At 45.2% G+C, this 16,364-nt stretch overlaps 1 protein-coding gene across 4 annotated transcripts in view; it reads right to left on the bottom strand.

Annotated features, from left to right (window-relative positions):
* Window positions 1-1,419: 1,419 nt before the first annotated feature.
* CDK1 (cyclin dependent kinase 1) overlaps window positions 1,420-16,364 on the bottom strand; it is a 56,490-nt gene continuing 41,545 nt past the window's right edge. For all 4 annotated transcript variants that reach the window (XM_030204835.1, XM_030204831.1, XM_030204833.1 and 1 more), the window contains exons 6-8: window positions 11,926-12,089; window positions 5,742-5,883; window positions 1,420-1,920 (exon numbers count right to left, since the gene is read on the bottom strand). In XM_030204835.1, coding sequence (XP_030060695.1) covers window positions 1,807-1,920; window positions 5,742-5,883; window positions 11,926-12,089 — 420 coding nt within the window. In that variant the 3' untranslated portion in view covers window positions 1,420-1,806. The remainder of the gene's footprint in view (window positions 1,921-5,741; window positions 5,884-11,925; window positions 12,090-16,364) is intronic.

Here is a 16,364-nt window from a genome sequence, read left to right as displayed (position 1 = left end):
TTGAATTCTTGTACTTAATCCTTGTGTAAAATTCACAGTTATACTATTAGAGACTTATACCAAGCCTACCCTACATCCTAGTTCAGAAATTCTGTGAAACCATGTCTAAAATAAAAAAAACTGCAATTAGCCCTTGTGCCTGGAAACCTCTAGCAACTTGCCTTTAAAAGTTTGATGGCACTGTCACAAAACACCTAGACACCTGCCTGGGGTTACCCCGCGGCCACTTAGGTCTATCCCCAGCACAGCTCAGGTCTGCGCACGTTTAGTAGCGCTATAGAAATTAGTAGTCTGCCCGCACCTGCCACTTGTGCTCTACACTAGCAGCCACTGCCCACCAACTGGGTCACAACTGCTTCTGGGCGAGTCTCCCACTCTCAAACTATCCACAGTGATTTCTGGGTTACTGGGGCTACACTCCGAGTGATCCCACAGTTCCCAGAAAATCACTCAGACAACACACAAACCACCAGGGTTTTTTTTTTTTAATCAGTCCAGACAAGCAGAGCGAACAATTGTTTATTCTGAGAACTGGGAACAGTGGACCAAAAAAAAAAAAAAAAGTGCAAATAGCAAACAGTAACACGTAACTGAAAATGGATCTATTAGAAAAACTAACTAAACATTTGATTACTGGCTGAACAGTACCTGGGAAGATCAGGACATATAATTCATTGATCCTCAGCAAAGAGATCTCTCTCTCTCTCTTTCTTCCTGGCTTAAAACTGAACTCAAAACCAGTAGTCCAAATGAGATGAGCTCCTGAGCCAATCAGAGCCCAAACAAGATTTCAAATTCATACTGCTTCTTGCTTCCTGTTTGTGTCAAGCTAAAGAAAAAACACACTCCGTTCTCTAACAGTTTTAAATATAAACATGCACCATCTGCTGGCCAAATAGGAGAAATACACTTCAGACACAAAAACAAGAAAATATCCAATACATACTTTCTTTACAGGCACCCATAAAGCATCAAAAGACTTGCCAAGTTATCCAGTGTGAAGAGAGATTTTAGGCCAGTCCTGCCAGTCCTAGCTTTCTGACAATCCTATCATATGCATTATGGAATGCAACATGAAATGTCAATGCTTTGGGGTTTAAGTTCAAAAGAATGATTAGCCACAATCTCCCTCCGAGGACTGATTTGGCAGCTCTGCATTCGAGTTTCCTTATAAAGCACTTCCAGTGGTTTCTGCAATACCCATAACAGTTTCTTATAGAAGTTGTCCAGGTGGGCTTTGCCTTCTCCACAAAGGAAAACCTTTCGGCTGATTATTGCCCTGTTGGGTAACAGCCCACTTCCGTGATCTGAAAAACTGCCATGTACTCATGTGCTCCAAAGAATCCTAAAATTTGTGGCTTTAAGCTGTGTTTCAAAGCTTCCTGCTTATATTTACAGAGAAAACATGTGCTTGTTTTGCATAAACTACAAACTGTGCCAGGTCAAGTAAACGGGGGAGGAAAAAAAAAAAAAAAAAAAAAAAAAAAAAAAGACTACCCATTAGTGTGCTCAATATACTTAAGATTTATTCATAGAAACCAAACTGTACTTGCAGCAGAGAAGATTGCATATAACTCCATTACATTTATATTCAGCACTAATATTAGGTTAATATTTACAGTGTTTAAAGAAATGCATTTAAACTGAAATGTCCCAAAATACCTACTGCATTTCTACATGAGGGAATCAGACAAAAACAGACATACAAAAGACAAAAAAAAAAACCACATAAGTAAAACAAAAAATGCGATCCGAATGTTACATCTACTCCTGAAACCATCCATATATTTTTGTGAGTTCTTCAGTTTAGTTTTTGATCTGATGAGCTGGGAGGCTTGACTTGTCCAGATCATCGAAGACTTGATGGTTTAAAGCTTGTTTGGCTGAGATTCTCTTCACAGGATCATAGGTTAACATTTTCTGTCAAAGAGAATATCAAGAGTCTCAAAAAGTAAGACAGTTTTCCTAGTCAGAGAAGTTATAGAAATTCAGGTTTCCTGCATTATAAGTCTTTAAAATACTCCTGGCTTTATTCACAAGAGCTATAAGCACCACATATGCTGAGGTCACCAAAGAGATGATGTAGACCAGTGTTTCCCAAGTCCAGTCCTGGCATACCTCTTGCCAGTCAGGATAGCCACAATGAATATGCATAAAAGATTTGTATACAATGGAGGCAGTGTATGCAAATCAAGTTCCGTGTTTAGGACTGGACTTGGGAAACAGACATTTCAAAAAAAAACGTTAATGCACAAATGTAACCAGAGCCCGACATGGCCACATTTTAGAGAGGAATCAAATCACACTTGATACCCTCTAATAAAGCAAACTGGCAGTCAGCAGGCTGTGGTTAAGTTTTTACATTTACCTCCTCTATTTCTACATCTTCTATGTATGTGTCATTCATAGCTCTGTAGAACCATGCCTCCCATTGTTCCCTATATTCACAAAAGGGAATACTTTAAAAAAAAAAAACCTCAACACACAAGAAAATACTGAAAAAATAAGGTGCAATCATGACTTTTTTTTAAAGGCAGTTATAGTATGGTTTACATCAGAAATCTGTTCATCTCTTCTGAAATTGACTATCCACCAATAGCTCTGCAGTTCATCAAAAGGTTTGCTAAAAATCTCAAGCAGGCCAATCCTAAGGCCAGATGAACTGCATTTCACCTGTGCGCCATATATTGGACCCCCCTCCCCCCTTGTATTAGGGCATCATATCCCTGATGCAGAGTGGTTATATGCATGACCGAGGCATTGAAGCATATAAGCACTGTAAGCTTTGCAGTTGGCAGTCCCTTAATGGTTGCCTGTTTTTAAAAGCAAAGGACATGAACCAATTAACAAGGGTTATTTTAATTAAAAATTAAAAATGGTTCAAAGAAACCCACACTTGTGAACAGTGCCCGTATATAATATGTAAGCCACATTGAGCCTGCTATGAGTGGGAAAGTGCAGGGTAAAAATGTAATTAAAAAAAAGTGTAGGAATATAATATTGAAAGGGGTACAAATGGGGAAAAAAACAAAGCCTCAAAACTGCATCAAATCAGGAAGGGGAATTTAATTCTACTACTTTCAGACTGAAGCATTTCCTTTGTGATTAGCATCTCCTAGCAATAGCCCCACCCAGTGCATAAAGTCTTCCCCGATTCTTGACTCATGCAGCTATTCTCCTGGCAATAGCCCCATCCACCTGATGCTCAAAAGCCCTGCTCCCTGATATTCTCCTGGCAACAAACCAGCCCAGCTGGCACATGTTAAAGCAACTTGGTCTCTATATAGTATAGATAGCAACATCTTAATTGATTGTATTGCTGTGATCTCCAAGCTAGGCTCCAATATGATTTTATTCCGATTAATTAGTTGCCCAAACAAGGATGCACACACACAGTCTTAATGCCTCTACCAACCCCAGCAGTAGCTTCAAGTCAGTCCTCAGAGCCATGGCCAGGCAATAGAACATGCAAAATTGGATTTGATGCTCCACAAAAACAAAAATATGCTTTTATCAATCCAGTGTAAGAACTCTTCTTCGCCAGACTGCTACTATAAAATCGTAGCACTTCCCTATGTAATCTTGGAACCATAACACCCTATTCACGCTTGAGATCCAAGATGGATCGGAAGGCCACTTCTTTTGGGTACTACACGAAGTAAAACCAACTCATTCCCTACTCTTCCCACAGAACCAGGACCAAAGCCTGCAGTCTCACCAACCTTTCAAGAATTGACTTGACCACCACCACCTTTACTGGAGGCCCGCAAGACTCCAAGAAACCATTGGAAAGTGGGTAAGTAAACTCAAGAGCATAACCATCCTGTACAACTTTCAGGACCTACTGATGCACTGGAGCATGGGCCCCGAGAACCTCATTGTGTTGACCTAACACCTACAGTGCTCTCAGTTGGGACTTCCCAATGTCCTGTCCAACTACCTTGAAAACATCAACCCCAGGACACAGATCTTCTACACTGAGAATCACTAACCCTAACTAACCTACTAATGTCCCAGAAGCAGCCCAGGGCCAACACAAGCTGTCCCAGGGAAACTCTGGGAGCCAGGCCATCTCGGCGCCTGCCAATCTTCACCTTTAAAGCATGGGTTCTCAACCCAGTCTTCGGGACACAGGTTTTCTATCAATGAATATACACACAATGGAAACAGTGCACGCAAATTTCTCATGCAAAGTCATTGTGAGTAGTCTGAAAATCTAACTGACCAGGTGTGTCCCACGGACTGGCTTGAGAACTCTGCTTTAAAGAAGGGTAATTAACTCAGACAGCCTTTTGGAAGCTACATGCGAGGACCAGCTTCCAAGCCAATATGGACTGCTATGCTGCAAGCAAGGGCCATACTCTTTGCCGAATTTTTTATGATATCATAGGAAGTGTCAGCTACCTCCATCTCAAGCCAAGATGCTTCCAACAGTTCTTCCACACCACCCTCTAGAGTTTTAACATGTAATTGCTCAGTCCAATGAAAACAGGTCCTGGCCAGCAGACTTCCACAGCCAGCTGCCTGCAAGGCCAGGATGAAAACCTCAAAGGCTTGTTTTAGAAGTCTCCATCTGATGGTCCTGCAACTCTTTCAACCAGAACTGTAGCACTTTCCTCTCTGCCACTGGGATGGGATATAGATGCACCATAGATCTCACTATCTTCTCTAGGTGCTGCTACCACTAAAGACAGTACTATTTACTGTGGCAGCCAAGGCTGTTAAAGTCATAAAAATGTCAGTTGGTTACTGTTCCTGGAAAACTCAACAACCCTTTCCTTGATCTGGGGAGGGGATATAAGGAGCCAGGTACCACTGGGTGCAGCACCCCAGGGCCAAGCAGAGGGAGAGAAAAGGAGTCAAGCCTGACCTAGCCCTAGGACGAGACGGGTATCCAATCACAAATGTTCTCTATTTGTTTTGTTAGTCAGAAGGTAGCCCAAATAAAATTACCTAAAACTTCACCCTGACCTGACCTAGTGGACCAGTCACCAACTGCACAGGCTGCCTCACGTACCATCTGCTGGAGACAGATAACCACTAGCTAGTAACATTGTCTAAGTATCCCATGCAGTCCCTCACTAGTCAATATTCTCAATCTCCATCTTCTAATAGGATAATGGCAAACATCACATGCCTGGACTGGTCTGGAGGGATGCTACGGAAATACAATTTTTCTGTTTTTAAGAAGATACCAAGATGTCGCCATGATGGCAAAGTATCACAGAGAAATGCTGTTGCTTTTATTGCCTCCATAGCTCAGTAGTACCATAGAGCTGTAGTTGACTGCTAGCCACAAAGCCTGGGACATTCTCTCTCAACAGTATTAGTTTACTCAGTTGTTGCTCTAGTCCTTTCTGCCAGTTTCTTGAAAGCAAACCGTACCAAAGCACCAAACCAACTGCAGCAGAGAGCAGCAGCAGTAGTAGTATGTTTTTAGTATAAAGTCAAGTATCCAGTTAGAGACAAAAGAGCACAACCACTGTTGCTTGTGAGACGTAACATGCTCACCAGTGCATTAATGGTAATTATTGTTCTGGGAGATCAAATGGAAGCTGCAAACAGCAAGGTAACTTTTTAAAAGAGGCAGGTACAGGATAGGAGATTCACAGATGTTTATATTCTTGTTCTAACTATGAGACCCTACTCTCTGTCTAGCATAGGTCTCAGCCTGGAAATATGTATTTCCATGTTATTTACAGTGTTGAGAACATTCATTATAAGGTAACAAAAATGCTCACAGTCAGCAAGTCGAGACCATCTTCATCTATGTTCTTGACATGGGATGACAGACTCCCTGCTTTCCATTTGGGGAATGTATTCTTATAATCTTGCAAGGATTCCACATCTGGCCAAATGTCATTATTTGGAGTTCCTAAAGCTCTAAAAACAAAGCAAGAGAGTTGCCTATATTAATTATATTACCATAAGTATGCTTTCAGGTTTGACCTAATTAGGCATTAATATAACCCAGGGGCCCATAGAATAAACCATGCGTTAGAACAGTGCACTGTCCCTCAGCCTACCACAATTTAATACATGTGCTTAAAACAAAGAACTTACACTACTGATTTAGTTAACCAATGACATGCCAATAAAAGTACACTACCAGAAAACAGTACATTTCAGCATGGTAACATTCCAGTTTCCATATCAGGCATAAGTCATGTATCACTTTTTGTCTGTCAAGAGTAGTAGCAGCAGCTTACACACTGACAAGAAAGGAGACCAAAAAGTCAGTTAAATCCCCTGACCTCTTCCATACTGGGAGACCCTCAACCAAGAGCCTAGCCTCTGTTATTGTGACATCTCTGTGGACTGCTACTACAGGGGAGATGTCCAGCAGCATTGGCCTCATCTTCTGCTACCTTCCAAAATAGCAGCCCATCAGGACATTCTTAGAGGAATTTGTTTGCCAAATAACAGAAACACTCCCTTATTTTGCAGATGAGCATTGAAGAATTCCAGGGCACATTGCTAGGGAACAGGCATCAATACTGTAGACGATAACCTTTAAGGGGGGGGGGGGGGGGTTAGAGAGGGTCGAGTGCCAAAGCACTGGAAGCCCTCTGGTTGAGGGTCTCCCTTTCTGGGTGCCTAGGACCAGATAGCCACAAGGAGGGATGTGAGATACACTCCCCCACTCGGTCCACTGCAGTGATCCCCAAACCTAGTCCTGGAGGATCCCCAGCCAGTCAGGTTTCCAGCATATCCACAAATGAATATTCATGAAAGATTTTTGAATGCACTGCCTCCACTGCATGTAAATCTTATGAATATTCATTGTGGATATCCTGAAAACCTGACTGGCTGGGGTGCCTCCAGGACCAGAAACCACTGGTCCAAAGCCGAGGGTGACAGGGTTATTCAATCTGAAGTGCCACACACTTTACCTTGATGACCCTTTGTTCCTCCACTGCTTTACTCAGCCCTAAGCTAGGAGGAAAGGTTCAGTGCTTATAAAAAGTGAAAACCTGTGCCATTTTTACACATAGCCCAAACGAACTTACAGATTTGCATATCTGCCATATTCCCCTTTCACACAGCTGTTTCACATTTGATTTATGTTTAAAAACTTATATAATCAGGACTAAGATTACTCCCAGTTTTCCTGCCCTTAACTGCTCTGCTAAAAGATGGTGCAGTTCAATACATCAGCCTCTCAGTTACTTCAAGTAACTGATGTGCACGTTTGATTTTGTAAGGCATCCCAAACCAAGATATATGAAAAAGTTAGTTTCTAACTTGATAATTTTCTTTCCATTAGTCCCCACAGATCAATCCAGACATACATGGGTTATGTCCGTCTACCAGCAGGTGGCGATACCACAACTCTGCCATACTCTGTGCAGCAGCCTCCCTTTCAGTATGGTCGATACCAAAGCAGAAAAGCACAAATCCAGTCTCCAAAAATACATAAGAGAGAAAACCAACCAGGCAACAAGCCAACTGGAACGAACTTGAAACAGCTAGCGAGTCAAAGCCGCAATATGAGCAAAGGCCGGCCATCATATCACAGGAAGGCCCAGCAGGTCCAGCACTGCTCTTAGATGAGTTGCCTGCTTAGAGAATGGGCTTTTTTTTTTTTTTTTAAAGATATGCTTGCAGCTACATGAGTAGCAAAAGGATTCTTCAGGAGCTGCAGGCACCAAAAGTCACCGCCAGCTGAAATAAGAAATAGAAGGGCGGGCCTCTGAATTGATCTGTGGAGGAATAATGGAAAGGAAATTATCAGGTAAGAAACTAAATTTTTCCTTCCATAGCATCCCCCAGATCAATCCAGAGACGTATGGGAAATGAAAAAGCAGACCTCAAAAAGGGTGGGCTCAGCAATCCCCAGGGACAGCACCACACCAGATGTCCCATCTGTAATGCTTCGCAAAGGTATGAACAGAGGACCGTGTAGCCGATGGACAAATCTCATCCACAGAGATGGCACGTGCCTCCACAAAGGAAGTAGCTGTAGCCCTGGTTGAGTGGGCCTTCAAATAGAGATGGGGGGCCTCACGAAGTCAGCAGACGATCTTAGCCTTGGATGACATATCCCCTTTCCTGCAGCCAGAGAACAAAATGAACAGATGATCAGACCTCAAAGTCATTGGTGACCTCCAGGTACTGCAGGATCACTTTACAAATGTCCAGACAGCGAAGAGCACAAAACTCCACAGGGAATGAGGGCACTGTCCGGAGTAGGACTCCAGCCTTCGTAAAACGGAGAATAGGTTCCTGACACAAAAGAGCCTGCAACTCCGAAACCCACCAGGCTGACGCCATTGCCAGTAGCAAAACACCTTCAAGGTAAGGTCTTTCAAGGGAGCCCAATCCAACGGCTCAAAGGGCATTTTTTGAAGGGCGTGGAGCTACTGAGTTGCCACTCCGGACAAACTGGTTGCCTGGGGGGGACGAAGATGGCTCACCCCACAAAGTAAAAGCAATACATCTGGATGGGACCGCAGAGCAACACCCTGAATCCAGTCCTGGAAGCAGGCGAGCACCACTACCTGAACCTTCAGCGAACCCAGTGCCAAACCTTTCCCCAGGCCGTCCTGCAAGAATGACAGCACCGGGACCAACGAGGCGGAAGATGCCCTGCTCAGAACAGGCCTCAAAAGCCCGCCACACACGGGCATAAGCCAGAGAAGTGGACTTTTTTTTTTTTTTTGCAAAGTGGTAATCATCGAGTCCAAATACTCCCTCTTCCGCAAGGCTGCCCTCTCAAGAGCTAAGACCAAAGAGAGAGGGATTCTCCATCAGAACAGAACCTAGGGACAGGAGACCTGGTTTCCCAGGCAACCAAAGATGATTGATCAGAAGATGAACTAAGCCTACATACCATGGTCTCTGGGGCCAGTCCAGAGCTAGTAAAATCACTGTCCATGGATGCCACGCAATGTGCCTCAGGAGCCTATCATTGGCAACAGAAGAAAGATGTACAGAAGTCTGGGCGGCAAAGGCTGAAGGAGCGCATTCAGTACCTCCACTGCCTTGTCACTTCTGCTGAAGAAGAAAGGCAACTTGGCATTGGATGTTGAAACCATCAGAACGGAACCCCTCCCCCAACACTTTTTCAATAAGAGAAACACTTCCCAGGAGAGTTCCCATTTGCCCAGATCCAAAAGGTGGAGCTGAGAAAATCCACCTGCACATTGAGATCGCCCGCAATAAGAGCCACAGACGAGCCAAGTGAGCCTCCACCCACTACAGGAGGAGCACTCTTGGTGCAGCCCTGTCTGTTGATATACACCACAACTGACGCACTGTCAGACAGATCTAGTGACTGGTTCCTCGACGAGGGGAAGCAAGGTCTTCAGGGCATGTCGCACAGCCCTCAACTCCAACCAGCTGATTGACCACGATTCCAGGAGAGACCACAGGCCTTGCATTGTCTTTTGCCAGGCAGTGCCCCCCCCAAACCAAACAGACTGGCATCTATGGTCACTACCACCCAGGGAGGAGCCCAGAGCTAAGTTGGCTGGGCGGAGCCAGCAGCTAACACTACAACAGGCCCGTGCCATCCACAGGAGTCACATATACTTGTTGACCAATGGAGACCAATGACAGAGCAACGAAAGCTAGTGGTCTCATGTGATCCTGAACCCATGGTAGTTATCTCCAGCATGGCCGCAATGGAACCCAAGACCTGTATATAATCCCAGGCCTACAGGGCCGGCATGTGCAGGCTGGATACCTGGTCTCTCAGCTTCCTCCTGCATGCCTCTGGAAGAAACACCTTCTCCCGTCGTGTGTTTAGGATCACCCTGAGATACCTCGAGAGACAGATGGTGTTAACTGGTTCTTGCTAAAGTTGACCACCCAACACCCTGCCCAGGGACTGAAGACTACACAGGTTGTAGCCAGCATGCTCTCCGCTCGACGCCCTGATCAGTCAATCGTCCTGAACTTGAAACCTCTCCTTCTGTAGAAAGGCCCGCAACCACCACGGCCTTGGTGAAGATCTGCAGCACCAACTTCAACCCAAACAGCATGGCTCGAAACTGATAACTGCCCAGAATCGCAAAGCCCTTCTAGGTGGGGCCAAATGGGGATGTGCAGACACACCTCCTTGAGGTCCAAAGACATCACAAATTTCCTGGGCTGAACCAACGTGATGACAGAGTGCACGGTCTCCATACAAAAATGTTGGACCTTTCAGAGCCCTGTTGACCCCTTTCAGGTTGAGGACAGGGACATGTCGTCATCCTCCTTGGGCACCACAAAACAGATGGAATAATGCCCCTGACCACTCTCCGCAGGGGAGAACCAGAATCATAGCATGCAGACACACGAGCTCCCGGAGAGTGGCCCAGACCACACTGACCTTCGCCAGGGCTGTGCCTGGCAATACCAGAAAGCAATCCAACAGCTCTGAGCAAACTCCACTTTGTAGACATCCCAAACAATCTCCAAGACCCAATGGTCTGAAGTAACTTTGGTCCACTCCGCCAGAAAAAGAGAAACATCCTCCAATGACAGGCCCACAAGAATGGACCATCATTGGGAGGTATGGTCTGGCAGTCTCCTGGCCCCACGAAAGGGCTGCTGCTTGGGCTGGATGCCAGGCATCTGGAAAGCCCCAGACCTACCCAGTCTGTAGTGCCTCGCCTCCTGAAAAGCGGGACTGCGAAGAGAGAAACGATGACCTAGACTTATCCTCTGGGAGCCGTTGCTCCTTGAAATCCCCTTGCCATCAGGGAAGACAGCTCGCCCCTGCGAAACAGACTGGCAGCTGTAGGATCATCCCTATAGCCCCATCCTCAGGGGGTGGGGGGGTTCCCATCCTCCAGGTAGTCCACCAAGAAGTGGTCCTAGAAAACCGAGATGTGACCACCTAAACCCTGACCCGACTGCACAGAAAGTTTGTCCTGGTCCATAAGAGTGTCCAAGCACTGCCGCTTAGCGAGATGCAAACCCAAAGCACAAGCGGGGACAGAATGAGAAGAGGGTGAAAACCCCCCATGGAGCAGAAGAGATGGTAGGCTGCGCCAGAGACGGAAGGCCCAATGCATGAGTACAATTTGGGGCAGGAAGAGAGACCACAGTGGTGTCCAGTTCCCTGGCATGTCTTGCTGTGCCCTCCGCAGATATGGCTGCTCCCCATGGTAATTCTACCACCGCATTACCCAGAGCCACCCAAAGCAATCCATCCAAAATGGCAGCTGCCGAACCCGTACAGGTCCGCAGCGCCTGCCAAAATCTACTCCCGGCAGCAAAACCGCTGACCGGACAGAAGGAGCCTCTTGTGAAGGGCCACGAACACACACACCACAGACTCCAGACAATGCTCTCCAGCCATCACAGCAGGCGCAGCGCTTCACATTTTCAGCAGCCATATGCCAGTACTTACAGATTCCAGTGCAGGAGAGAACTCACTGCTGACAATAGTCGGCCCCATGGCCCAGACGCCACGCTGGCTGCCATAAGCAGGAAACCACTGTGCCTGACTGGGGAAACCACTACCCAATGCGTTTTCCCCCCCAAAGAGAAGGCAGCAAGAGACTAACCCAGCAGAACAGCCCAGCACAAAGGTGCAACAGGGGACGAAGGGAGGGACCTGGCACCACCAGGTGTACCCTGTAGCCCACCGGGCTCCCCTGAACCATGACCTCAACTGACCCAGGGAAGGGTAGGAGACAGCACAGGAGATGTCTGTCCACCTGCTAGATAGAGGTGCTGCTGCACAGGGACCTATATAGCAGAGCTCTAGTATTCTCTATCTACACCTGCTGGTAGACAGACATAACCCATAATCTCTGGATTGATCTGGGGGACACCATGGGAAAAACCCTTCCCACCCATCCTGTCAGTAGCCAAAGTCAAACAACGGAGTACATTAACACTTGAAGATGTCAATTTGTTGCTTGAAAGCTAGAAGAAAAGTGGTTGAACAATTAAGTTGGCAAGTACAGAGTTCTCATGCTCTCATACCTGAAGATTCTAAAGAGTTGATCGATTTCAGAGTCACCATGAAATAGGGGTTTCTTACTTGCCATTTCTGCAAATATAGTTCCTATGCTCCATATATCAATGGGAGTTGAATAACGTACTGACCCCAACAAAACTTCAGGTGCTCTGTACCACAATGTCACCACCTACCAAAGAAAGAGTTAATATTCAAACAAGGTTTTCTACCAATCATGGAAATCACATCCTAGAGTATTTATGAACTTTTCCTAGCAAATAATAATACCATAATCTTATTTTTGAAACCACTGAGCTAGTTACAGTGGTGAAACACTATCTCACTGGACCGAGGCGATTGTGTATATTTGCCTAACTTGACTGGACTTGTACTGAAACTGGACAGGCTGAAGATAGGACCCGAAGTTGTGAACTGGATTAGGAACTGGTTCACAGATGCCAGAGGGTGGTGGTAAATGGAATTTGCTCGGAGGGAAAGGTGAGTAGTGGAGTGCCTCAGGGATCGGTGCTGGGACCGATTCTGTTCAAATATATTTGTGAGTGACATTGCTGAAGGGTTAGAAGGTAAAGTTTGCCTTTTTGCGGATGATACTAAGATTTGTAACAGAGTGGACACCCGGGAGGGAGTGGAAAACATGAAAAAGGATCTGAGGAAGCTAGAAGAATGGTCTAAGGTTTGGCAATTAAAATTCAATGCAAAGAAATGCAAAGTGATGCACTTAGGGAGTAGAAATCCACGGAAGACGTATGTGTTAGGCAGTGAGAGTCTGATAGGTACCGATGGGGAGAGGGATCTTGGGGTGATAGTATCTGAGGATCTGAAGGCAAAGAAAATGTGTGACAAGGCGGTGGCCGTAAGTAGAAGGCTGCTAGGCTGTATAGAGAGGGGAGTGACCAGCAGAAGAAAAGCGGTTTTAATGCCCCTGTACAAGTCGTTGGTGAGGCCCCACCTGGAGTATTGTGTTCAGTTCTGGAGGCCATATTTTGCTAAGGATGTAAAAAGAATTGAAGCGGTGCAAAGAAAAGCTACGAGAATGGTATGGGATTTGCGTTACAAGACGTATGAGGAGAGACTTGCGGACCTGAACATGTATACCCTGGAGGAAAGGAGAAACAGGGGTGATATGATACAGACGTTCAAATATCTGAAAGGTATGAATCCACAAACGAACCTTTTCCGGAGATGGGAAGGTGGTAGAACTAGAGGGCATGATATGAGATTGAAGGGGGCAGACAAGAAAAATGTCAGGAAGTATTTTTTCAGGGAGAGTGGTGGATGCTTGGAATGCTCTCCCACGGGAGGTGGTGGAGAGGAAAACAGTAACGGAATTCACACATGCGTGGGATAAACATAAAGGAATCCTGTTCCGAGGGAATGGATCCTCAGAAGCTTAGCCGAGATTGGGTGGCAGAGCCGGTGGTGGGAGGGGGGGCTGGTTTGGAGGCGGGGATTGTGCTGGGCAGACTTACATGGTCTGTGCCAGAGCCAGTGGTTGGGAGGCAGGGATAGTGCTGGGCAGACTTATACAGTCTGTGCCCTGAAAACGACAGATACAAATCAAGGTAAGGCATACACAAAAAGTAGCACATATGAGTTTATCTTGTTGGGCAGACTGGATGGACCGTGCAGATCTTTTTCTGCAGTCATCTATTATGTACTATGTACCTCTCATATGGTCCCAGTACTGACATCGTGCCCAAGCATACCCTGAGTGTATTACGTGACTTAAGGTTGTAAGCATGTCTGGAAGATGCCATAGATATTCATTCAATCTGACAGCAGAGTTTCACGCCATAGGAGCAAGCTCCTTCGGGTGAACTCCAGGGGCAACTCTGGAAAGCACAGTTGTTTACCTGTTAACAGGAGTCCTTTGTGGTCCTCAGGACAATCCAGGCACATGGCAGCCTTCTCTGCGGGCTACTTGCCCGGATGCGTTCTTCCTAGCTTGATTAGTACAGGTTCTGCAGCCAATAGGGTTCGGAGTCATCCTTCCTGCTCAGCACACATCACCAGTCTTCTCAGTTCAATATATAGCGAAAGTATACAGTTGTGAAAAAAAAAAAAAAGTTATTGGTTCTTACCCAGCGTTTGTCTTTTTTTTAAGGGGAGAGCAGGAAGGTGCATCTGCATTACCCTGAGGACCACGGAGAACATCTGTTACAGGTAAGCAACCATGCCTTCTCCATGGGCAGGATAATAGTTTGAAGGCCGTTAACAAATTGGACAGTTATTTATGTGATGCGGACGATGTTTTGTAATTTTGGAAAAACAAGCAAAAGTGCTGGACACAACTAGCAAAATTTGCACCAGAGATCTTGTGCATTCTTGCTACCAGCACATCTTCTGAGAAGACATTTTCTATTGAAGGAAGGACTGTGGAAGACAGAAGAGCTAGACTGAATCCTGAGATTGTTGATGACTACGTGTGTCATTCTCTAATGCAGACACACATGGTGACTCCCTAGCTGAGGGTTGCAAGTGTATGAGTCATAGATATTGCAACCTATGGTAAAAGTAGTGACGGAGGAGGAAGTCCAACACTATAAGCTGTGCAAAACAGCTTGTCTAAAAGTTACCATCTCTCCTGGTTGCTGTATCAAAGCAATAATGCTGAGAGAAACAGGGGTGTGTGGACCACATAGCTGCTCTGCAAATGTCTATCAAAAGGGACACCTCTTAAGTGTGCCATGGAAGTAGCTATAGCTCGTACTGAATGAGCTCCAAGTTTAGGTGGTGGAGATAGATTTTCTACTCTGCCATAGGGCAGGTAGAAAATTCAAAGAGAACTTGGAAACTTATGCAGGGTAATGAAAAAGGACTGTAGTTCACTAATGAGACGAGTTGATGCAATTGCTACCAGAAATACAGTCTTCCATGTGAGGTACTGGAGAGACGTAGAAACCAAAAATTTGAATGGGCTTTGAATGAGAATTTAAAAATCAAAGCCTTAAGAAAGAAGTGGCGGGTATACATGCACCAGACCTTTGAAGAATCTGAAAACCAAAGAATGAGAAGCAAAAGATGAATGTTTAGAATTGGTATGATGGTACAAAATTGCTGCAAGATGAATTTTGATAGACAAACCAGTCCAGAGTTGGACAGATTTAGGTGGTACTGGAGAACAGATTGAACAATTGAAGGAGTCAGTTGTGCTCAGACCACCAAATAGAGAATCTCTTCTATTTTAGGGAATATGATTTTTGAGTAGACTGCTTGTGAGCAGCTTTTAGATCATCATGTAGTCAAATAGGCTAGATGGGGAGAGATCCCTTTATTCTTCATGCTGTTAATGCTAACTTGTTCAGGTTGGGATGAAAAAGGCATCCTCGCTGCAGAGTCAACAGGAGTGGATATTATCCCAGATGGATGGCATTTGTCTACCGACAGTTTGAGAAGCTATGGATACCATGATTGATGGGCCAATTTGGAACTACCATGATGAGATCTGTTCCCTCTTGCAGAAATTTCTGAATTAGTTTTAAAATCACGGGGATTAGAGGAAAGGCATAGAAAAGGCCCATGTTCCACATGAGAGGAAAAACATCTGGTACCAGACTGTTCAAGGGGACACTGGAATAAAACTGTTTGCATTTGGTGTTGAGGTCTGTAGCAAACAGATCAATAATTGGAGTGTCCAGTGTTGGAAAATCTGTTGAGCCACTTGAACAAAAAAGGACCATTTGGGGAAGGGAGTTAAAACTCTCGAGCTTGTCTTAGCAGTTGGAGGGTCCTGGAATGCAAGAAGCTTAGAGAAACGCATAGAGCTAGATAAGTTTTAGCCACACTCGGTAGGCCTCCTTACATAGAAGGCAGAGAACCCATACCTTCTTGTTTGTAAAGGTAAAAACTTTATAAAACTTGATTGTCCATCTCTAATGGGACTGTTTTGAGAAAAGGCTGTTATGGGTGTAGTAGACTGCTCGAAGTTCGATGTGATAGGAAGACCCAGTGTCCACTGACCCTGAGTAAGATTAATGTTGAAGATGGGCTCCCCAGCCGTGTGGGGAGGCATCTGTCACGAGAACACGATCTACAGAAGGTGGAGTAAAAGGCTCCCCCCTTTGTCAAGTTGGTTGTGTTAAGCCACCATCCAAGCCCTTTTTCATTTGTGAGGTCAATGTGATTTTGTGATTCGATATTTGTCTGTACTGACCCCATTAAGTTTTGATTCCCCATTGTAGGTCACATTCTGAGTTTTGCCACACAAAAAAAAAAAAAAAAGTCGTTGCCAACATGTGTCTCAAATGTAAGTGGTCATGGTATAGACCTCTGTGTGAAGAGGTTGATTGGCAAGGTTGTAGATGGCTTGAATCTGATCTTCTGGAAGGAATACTCAATGTTGAAATGGAATCCAATACAGCTCTCCAATGAATTGAAGAGATTGAGTAGGCTCTTGAATCAGCCGATGACCTCTACTTTTTCAGAAAGTAGACCTTCTGATAAC

This window comes from Microcaecilia unicolor, chromosome 5, assembly GCF_901765095.1.
Source record: "Microcaecilia unicolor chromosome 5, aMicUni1.1, whole genome shotgun sequence".
NCBI classification, from domain to species: domain Eukaryota; kingdom Metazoa; phylum Chordata; class Amphibia; order Gymnophiona; family Siphonopidae; genus Microcaecilia; species Microcaecilia unicolor.
This window is presented reverse-complemented; position numbering and strand designations above follow the sequence as displayed.